Source organism: Otolemur garnettii, unplaced genomic scaffold (genome assembly GCF_000181295.1).
Source record: "Otolemur garnettii isolate 467f Iridium unplaced genomic scaffold, OtoGar3 scaffold00044, whole genome shotgun sequence".
NCBI classification, from domain to species: Eukaryota; Metazoa; Chordata; class Mammalia; order Primates; family Galagidae; genus Otolemur; species Otolemur garnettii.
Window position 1 is genome coordinate 7,197,315 of NW_003852439.1, and position 8,942 is coordinate 7,206,256.

The window sequence follows — 8,942 nt, forward strand, 5'->3', positions numbered from 1 at the left end:
ATACACACCACACACACCACATACACACAGGATACACACATCCCATGCACACACTTAGCACCATAAACCACATACACACAGTGCACACACACAGCACACACTGTACATATCACATACACACACCTCACACCATATACATATCACATATACACACAGCATACACACCATACAGTGTAAAACTTCACACCATACACATACCACATATGTACAACATATACACACACCACACACAGTATACACACATGACACACCACACACAATATACACAGACATCACACGCCTTGCACCATACACATACCACACACAGCATACAAACATGACATGCCACACACACATACCATGCACAACATACACTGCACAGACATACCACATACAAAACATACACATACCACACACAACACACATCATACACAAAACATACACTCTCACATACACACCACATACACAATACACACATTACAAACATAAAAACGCCATACATACACCACATACACACCTCAAATATACACACAACAAACAAAACATGCCATGCACACACTTGCACTGCCATACACAGGCTTCCTGAGTTGCCATCCCCAGAGGCTGAGGAGTGGGGTGTGTGAGTCTTTGGCCTGGAAGCCCCCACAGGCCTATTCTGACCACCTCATGGGCACAGGCAGTACCTGCCAGCCCACCTCCCACAGCACCCACAGCACCCCCTCTGTGCAAAAACCTCCTTCCTATCAGCCTCCCACCCACTGGTATCAGCCAGCCAAGTGGTGCTGATCAGACCCTCTCACTGATACTGTTCAGCCCACCAGATGGGTCACCACTGATGGGTCAGGGTAGGGAGGAGGGGCTGAGTGAAAAGGGGGAGCAGGGCCACTGGTGAGGACATGTAGCTGAGGAAAGAAACGGGCAGTGCAATGGCTCCAACAGCTGCCCATCATCTCTTTGACCCCTAAGGCACCTCTCCGTCATAGAATCCCTTGTGCTCTGTGCTGCCTCAGGGCCTCTGCATGTGCGGCCCACTCTGGGAATGCATTTTCCTCTCTCTGCCAGGTTGGAAGCATCATGTCTCAGCCTAATTGTCAAAGCTCAAAGAAGCCTCCCTGGACCACCCTTCTTACAGACCCCCCCCCCCAGGGATGAGGACCCTGGAGATGCTGCTCATTTGCTGGCTACCTGCCTCTACCCCAAGGCCAGCATCTTTAGGACTGTGGAACGTGGTCCTGCACTTCCTCATCTAGGAGAACCCTAGGCACTAAGCAGGCTTAATCGATTCTCAAGAACACACAGACTTACCCTAGACATCTCCCTCTTTGGAAGTCACATCCCAGAGTCCACTCAGGAGCTAGTGGCCAATGGCATGAACTGAGGTCAGCACTAATGGATCAGGAAGCCCTGACAGTAGACTGGCATTTCCCTGAGGATTTCAAGATGGACCAGAGGCAAGGCTGATGTGCCCAGAGCCCACACTATACCCAGTTCAGGAGGGGCTGGGCCCTTACTCTTATACCGTGCTCTGGGCCAGTCGGGCCCAATTTGGCCAGTATTCTGCCCCTCCCCACTCACCCCATGGTGGCCTGCACAGGCTTGATGGGCTGCCCACTGGCACCTCCTGCCAGCCCGTGGGTGGTCACTGCAGCTTAGGGAAAGGCAGTTGGTGTAGCCCAAAGTACACTACCCTGTGATCTGAGCCAGGCACTGGACTCCTAGGTCCCCAGTGGGGAATACTGGTGTGGTACCCACCACTGTGGGTAAGAAGCTGCCCAGCACGCCAAAGCTACCTCTGTGTTGTTTGCCCCTGGTGAAGTAGAGTCCTTCATTGAGACCTCTCTCCTGATGTGTTATGTGTCTGCTCTGCCAGGATGGGGGTTGAAAGGCTATACCATTTGCCCCCCCTACTCTGCTTAAACCCCTGCTTTCACTTGCCAAGGTCCTGGGTCTAGTGGAAGGTTTGGTGAGAAGGTCCATGACTTCCCAGGCAGCAATCCCCCCTGGAACCACCCCCTCCCAGCAGTCACCTCCCACAGGTGGTGCTTTGCAGACCACAGAGTGCCAAGGCAGGGACGTAGGTAAAGGGCAGGACCTCCACGGTGGTGGAAAGCCACCACACACTGGTGGAAAGAAGTCTTCCTTGGCAGGTGGCAGAGCCAAAGGCAGTGGATGGCAGGAGAGGAGGACAGTGCAGCCGCCCTGGCAGCCAGCTCTCCACCTGCCCTCCGGAGCCTCCCAGTGCTCTGCTCACCTTAAGGAGCCCCAGCCTCGGAGTCAGTCTGTGTGCTCAGACAGGAGTGTTTTCCCTTCACGTGACAGGTGGCAGGCAGCCTGGGCCCTGGATCCTCATCCCCTGCAAAAGGCCCCCTTTTAAGTCCAGCTCCTGAACTGGCAGCTGCCGTTCCAAACGCGAAGCAGCGGTCTGGGCAGTCCCAGGAGCTCCTCCTCCTGGATGCGGACAGGCAGCAGCTGGGGGCACCATCTCTGAGGGCCGGAGACGCATCCTACGCGGTCGGAGGTGGGTAAGGTGAGCGGGCTAGAAGCTCTGGCACCGCCCACCATCTTTCCCTTTGGAAACATCAGCCCCTTCCGCTGACCCAGTGGGAGAGATGGCGTCACTCCGGGGCTACGGCAGCCTTGCTTAGGATCACCGGGTCTCGCAGGCTACACGCGTGAAGAAATACGTGTCCCGCGTCGGCCGCCTAAGAGGGGCGGCACAACTCGGGAAGGCAGGCCAATCGCCTCTGCGCGTTGGTCGAAAGCATCCGATCCGTCCTCTAGGACTGCCGGACTGGAGGCCAACTCGAGGGGGTGGCCTCGGGCGGGGACTCGCAGCAGTGTCTCAGCGCTTGTCTCGGAGGAAATGTCCCTTCTCCGACCCCTCTGCCCCAACAGGGCGGCACATCCCGCCCCTACCCCTCCTCCCCTCCAGGCGCCCCAGGCGCAGTGGCTAGGAGCCGCCTCCGCCTCCGTCGGACCACCCAGAGCCGCGGTGCAGAGAGGGCCTCTGCGCCTCCAACCCCGGGGTCACACCCGGAAGGCACTAGGCCCCCGCGTCCGGCCACGCCATCCGCCTGGTGGCCCCAGGGATTCCGCAGCCAGGGTCAGCACAGGCCACGCCCATTGCTCCCGCCCCCTCCAGCTGCCGGGTTGCTGGGACCGCGCCCCCGCCAGCGCTATGCAAGCTCACACCAGGATGGAGAGGACGCGCTGGGGTCACCCGCCTCAGAGCCGCGGCCCTTGGGATCGCGTTACCTGGACGTGTGCTGCCCGCTGACTCGGAAGGAGGTGGTGACTCCTGCACTTTGCGCCTGCCCTGAGGACCGGGAGCTTGGACTTTGGCTCTACGCAGCTGAGCAGACCCTACCCTGGGCTGCAGGCAGATAGCAGCTGACCCAGCGCTTCGGGCTTGCTGGCGAGACGTCAGGGCTCTTGACGGACTGTGGGTGTATATATGGTGGGGGCTGGTCCTGGAGAACCTGTTGCCTTGCTGAACATCCGGCCTGGGGACGGGCTGACCCAGGGGCTGCAGCCGGCTCGCAGAACAGCGCGTTCAGTAGTGTCCCTCGCCCGCCCTCCCGGCACTGTTTTTCTTCTCGGTCCTCCCAGGAAGCGGAGCTCTTAGCGTGTGGAGGCGGGAGACCGCTCTTGGTCAGAGCGTGAGTCCTGAGATGCTGGGCGCCGCGGCCCCCACGTGGTGCGGCGCCGGGTGGGGCCGGCGGGGGTGCAGCGGGAACAGGAGACCTTCCTATAAGAGTGGGGAGGCGGGGGCGGACAAGCCCCTCCCCTAGGAGAGGGGGGGCGCCCTGACCAATGGGGAGATGGGTGAGGGGAGGAGCCTCTCGGCGCCTCTTAAAAGAAACTTGTTGCTGGTCTCCGAGCCCCGACGGAGTTGCGGCAACGGCGGCAACGGCGGTATTGGTGCGGGTGGGGGAGCTGAAGCTAGGGCGGCGGCGTCAAGGAAGAAAGTCGGGCCTCCCCGCGGCGACCTCGGGTACCAGAGCGGCCGCACCGCAGCCCGAGCGCCGGTCCTGGTGCATCTTCCCGTGCGCGCCCCTCCGCGCTCAGCCCCGATGCTGGACATGAGCGAGGTTCGCACCCAGCCACCCTGCAGCCCGTCTGGCACAGCCAGCTCCATGTCGCACGTGGAGGACTCTGACTCCGACGCGCCACCGTCGCCCACGGGCTCCGAGGGCCTGGGCCGCACTGGGGGTACGGTGGCCGGCGGTCGGGGGGACTCGGCAGAGGCGGCGGATGACCGCTTTCCTGCCTGTATCCGCGACGCCGTGTCGCAGGTGCTCAAAGGCTATGACTGGAGCTTGGTGCCCATGCCGGTGCGCGGCGGCGGGGGCGGCGCGCTCAAGGCCAAGCCGCACGTGAAGCGGCCCATGAACGCCTTTATGGTGTGGGCCCAGGCTGCGCGCCGCAAGCTAGCGGACCAGTACCCGCACCTGCACAACGCAGAGCTCAGCAAGACGCTTGGCAAGCTATGGCGGTGAGTGTGCCATCTCCAGCCCCGGGGAGGGGGTAATCCGGGGAGCGGATGGGGACCCTGCCCACACTTGGCTTCAGGCTGCATGCAGGACCTGGGGGAGTGCAAGGACTCACAGAGGTGGCTGCCCACCTCAGCCCGCTCCAGGGCGGTTCCCACCCAGGGCGCTCCAAATGGAAAAGTACCCTCTGGCCAACAGAGATCTGGCGCCAGGTATGGGGTCTGGTCGGCTAGGGCAGAGTGTGGGGTCTGTACACTTTTGAGCACATTCCCCCCTCTTGGAGACATCCTGCAGGGGCCATGGCTGGCACCTGAACGTGATCCCCCAGCCACTGTGAGTGGGTCAAGTATGAGGTTCTGCTCTCTGGCGGTGCCTTTTCTTGGAAAGGGCTCCCAGGCCACCCATGGGACAGAGAGAGGTGGGCAGGTGGAGAGATGGCTAATTGACCAGCTGGTACAACCCTACTGCTTCAGTTTCTTCTGGCTACCTCTATGCCCGTAGCAGGAAAGGACAGAGAGGAGATGGTGAAGGAACTGCCCAGCAGAGGTACACTATGCGCACACACTGGCTTGGTGAAGCTGTTTTTGCATAAAGTGGCACAGCAGCAGTGGAGGATGCATTGCTCAGGATAGGCCACCCTACCAAATGACCTTTACTTGGGTTTACAATGGGTGGCTGTGAGTTTGGGACTCTGGGTCCCCATTTCCTGCTCCTCACCTGGTCACTGGGGGCTTAGAGCTTTCAGCTCTTCCCTTCTCGCTTTCTGTCTGGATCTGGGGCACAGTCCTGCTCCCCCAAGCCCTGCCCTGGGCAGTTCTGGGCAGCTTGGAGGCGCCTGAGGGGTGTGTGTGCTCTGAGGCTCTGTAAGGACTGGGTTTCATCAGTGTTTCTGAAAGTATGGGAACACAGAGGGGCTGCAAGCCCGCTGCCCGCCGGTCCGGCACAGTTCCCGGGAAGCTTTGCTTTTGTCCACAGTGTAATTCTCAGCTAGGTCCTGCCCACCTCCCCCACCTCTCTGAGAAAGCCCCAAAGAGGGGGAACAAACAGGCTTGGGAAGGGGGTCAGCAAGAGAAGAAAGACAGGTTTGGGGCTTACTCCTTTGGCTGAAACAAGCCTTCCCTGTAGGCCCCAGCCTTCTGTTCTCAGAGAGGGCAGTGCATGTGGCAGGCTTCCTCAGAGGGAGCCTTGGTTCTCTCTGCTGCCAATCCCCAAGGCAGCGTACACTGGGTGCTGGCTGGAATGTGGACCCGGGCTCCCTTGTCATCGCTCCCCTAACCTCTGTCTTGTAGGTTGCTGAGTGAAAGTGAGAAGCGTCCCTTCGTGGAGGAGGCAGAGCGGCTTCGTGTCCAGCACAAGAAGGACCACCCAGACTACAAGTACCAGCCCCGCCGCAGGAAGAGTGTGAAGACTGGCCAGAGTGATTCAGACTCGGGAGCTGAGCTGAGCCACCACTCTGGTGGCGCCATGTACAAGGCTGATGCAGGCCTCAGTGATGTGCACCACCATGGCGACCACACAGGTAGGTGCCACGGCCAACTGTGGCATGTCTCAGTGTCTGGCCATGGCTAGGCTGAGCTGCAATGGTTGGGGCAGCCTCAACACAGGCCAGACAGAGCCAGGCCTTCCCCAGGTGCCCAGAAAAAAAGTCCCCAGAGCCCCCGATCACAGCTGATTCTGACACATGAGGAGGCTGCTATAGGTGTTGCTTGGGCCTGTGCCTGTGAGGTGGGTGTTTTCAGTGGGACCCATTAACAGTGAGAGTGGCCCAGGCATGGTGGTCAGCAGGCAGCTCCAGCTTCAGGGTCAGACTGGCGGGTGGATGCCCAGCTGGCTAAAGTCTGGGAGCTTGGATTTGCTGGATGGTCCTGGGGAAGGACAGGTTTTGTGTGGCTTCATCACAGTGGATCCTGGAGCTCCCTGAGTGCTTGCTCTGCCACCCTCTGCCCAACTGTGGTATCCAACGGGGGTGGGGAGGGTGGGGGTGGGGGGTCCGTTTTTCCATAGAACTGTGCTTAATGGAATTTTCTTGGCCAAGGAATGAGGTCTGGATCTGACTTTGCTGGAATTTCTGGGAAATGTAAAGAAACAAAAAGCTGTTGATCCCTACCTGTGGCAGTTAGCTTGCGGTGTCTCTCCCCCTTCGTCCCTGGCCAGCCAGGCCAGCCCCTCCCACCCCCCACAGAAGGGGCATTCATCCCTGAAATGTGCTCTCGGTCCGCAGGGCAGACCCACGGGCCTCCCACCCCGCCCACCACCCCCAAGGCAGACCTGCACCAGGCGGGGGCCAGTGTTGGGGCCAAGCCAGAGCTGAAGTTGGAAGGGCGCCGCCTAGTGGACAGTGGGCGCCAGAACATTGACTTCAGCAATGTGGACATCTCTGAGCTCAGCAGCGAGGTCATGGGCAACATGGACACCTTCGATGTCCACGAGTTTGACCAGTACCTGCCTCTCAGCGGCCACTCAGCCATGCCCACAGAGCCCAGCCAGGCAACCACCAGCTCCTACGGGGGTACCTCCTACTCTCACCCGGGGGCATCCCCCGTGTGGGTGCATAAGAGTGGTCCTCCAGCTTCAGCCTCACCCTCAGAGGCGGGTCCCCCACGGCCACAGATTAAGACAGAGCAGCTGAGCCCCAGCCACTACAGCGACCAGCCCCATGGTTCACCCAGTCGTGCTGACTATGGCTCCTACAGTGCCCAGGCCAGTGTGACAACAGCTGCCCCCGCGGCAGCTGCCAGCTCCTTTGCCAGCTCACAGTGTGACTACGCTGACCTGCAGGCCTCTGGCTACTACAGTCCGTACCCTGGCTACCCATCTAGCCTCTACCAGTACCCTTACTTCCACTCGCCCCGCCGGCCCTATGCCTCACCGCTGCTCAATGGGCTGTCCTTGCCACCTGCCCACAGCCCCACCAGTAACTGGGACCAGCCCGTGTACACTACGCTGACCAGGCCCTGAGGCTGTACCCTGGGGAGGGATGCCTGTCGGTAGCAGACAGCCTCTTCTCAGCAAGACAGATGGGGTCCCCTGGCCTCCCAGTGTGAGTGGCCAGGGTAGAGCCAAGTGCCTGCTGAAGCTGTGGGAACAGCTGTGTCACTATCATCGGCCCTGGGCCCATAGATCTCTGAGCCTCTGCTGAACACTGGGTCCCTCTTCTGTGAGGCCTGTGGACACCAGCTCCTTGCGTTTGATTCTCTGTCCATGAAAAGCAGTGCCACAGAGGACAGAGGGGAGAGGCGCGTGGTCTTGGCTGGGGCTGCTTCGAGGTCCAGGCCCACATTGGCATGGAGACACCCTCCCACACACACACCTATGGAGGATGCTCCCTGGACTGGCAGCTGTGTCCACACGAGTGCCTCTTGGGACCAGCTTATTAGGTTGCAGGCATTCCTTGTAGTCAGTTCTTCCAAGCAAGGTTTGGCTGTGATTAACACTCCTCTCTTTTTATTTTTATTTTTTGTTAATTTTTATTTTTGAAGCTTAAACATGTTTGTTTTGAAAGCTGTTAAAGATATATTTATGTTCTGTATTTTATCTTTAATTAATGAAGTAATCTGTTTAAAGAGTAGAATTTAAGACAAAATCAAAGCCGGGGAAGCGTCCTGGAGGGCCAGGCACAGAGGTGGGGTCACAGCATGGGCCACATCTCATTGCTTTTGGTGTTTGGGGAAGCTGCCTGCCTGGCCCCTAGCTCCAAAGCCCCCACCCCTGGGATACTGGGCTGCTTGGGGCCAAAATCCCAAGGGAGGAGAAGGGACTTGCCTTGTAGTGTCTTTGACAGGTCAGGGTGCCCCAGCACCTGGTGTTAGGTGGGGTTTGGGAGGCAGTGGTTTGTCCCTACCCATAGCCAGGCCAGCTGGTAGAAGACAGGAATTTCCTGGGGAGGGCAGCTTTAGAAATGCAATGGTCTTGGCTGTAGGCCTGTAGGCACCGGAGCCACCTACCAAGCTGTGAAACTAAACCTTCTCCACTAAACGATAGGTTCTTAGTTTTAGAGGAATAATACCTGATTTAGCTGTAGCTTCTGCTGTATGCTGAGCATATGATAACCGCCTACTTCATGGAAACTTGTGCCTTTAAAATTTTATAAATTTAAATGCATCTGAGAAGTTGCTTCTTTTTACTTTTTCTACTTTTCCTACTTTTTTTCTAGAAAAAAATTTTCTTGCATCTCTCCATGGGGGGGGGGGGGGGGGACCACAGCAAACTCATTTTTATGCAGTCTATTTTTCAGCATCGAGTTCAGGGAAGACTTGTTGTCATTCGCCTGCTGAGGTGAGCTACTTTCTGACCAAGCCACGCTAACTTTTGTAAAGATCAATTTGATAAAATTAAAAAAAAAAAAGCTTTTTATCTATGTGGTCTGTGTTTTGTGTGTTCCTTTCTGTGAGCCTGGGGTTCCTGTGGTGAAGGCATCCTGCAGGGCAAGGTGCAGTGTCACTTGGCTGTGGGCTTTGCCCCTCCTCCGCG

At 58.2% G+C, this 8,942-nt stretch overlaps 1 protein-coding gene across 1 annotated transcript; it reads left to right on the top strand.

Moving 5' to 3' along the window:
• The first annotated feature begins 4,052 nt into the window (after window positions 1-4,052).
• Window positions 4,053-7,430, top strand: SOX8 (SRY-box 8). Its single transcript, XM_003790757.2, has 3 exons — window positions 4,053-4,474; window positions 5,762-5,991; window positions 6,694-7,430. Exons 1-3 carry the CDS (start codon window positions 4,053-4,055, stop codon window positions 7,428-7,430), a joined length of 1,389 nt encoding a protein of 462 aa, XP_003790805.1.
• The last annotated feature ends 1,512 nt before the right edge of the window (window positions 7,431-8,942 follow it).

Excerpts from the sequence above, each read along its gene's own strand:
- SOX8 (XM_003790757.2), top strand. The coding sequence starts at position 4,053 with ATGCTGGACATGAGCGAGGTTCGCACCCAGCCACCCTGCAGCCCGTCT. Across the intron at positions 4,475-5,761 it reads ACGCTTGGCAAGCTATGGCG|GTTGCTGAGTGAAAGTGAGA; the intron begins GTGAGTGTGCCA and ends TCTGTCTTGTAG. Across the intron at positions 5,992-6,693 it reads CCACCATGGCGACCACACAG|GGCAGACCCACGGGCCTCCC; the intron begins GTAGGTGCCACG and ends CTCGGTCCGCAG.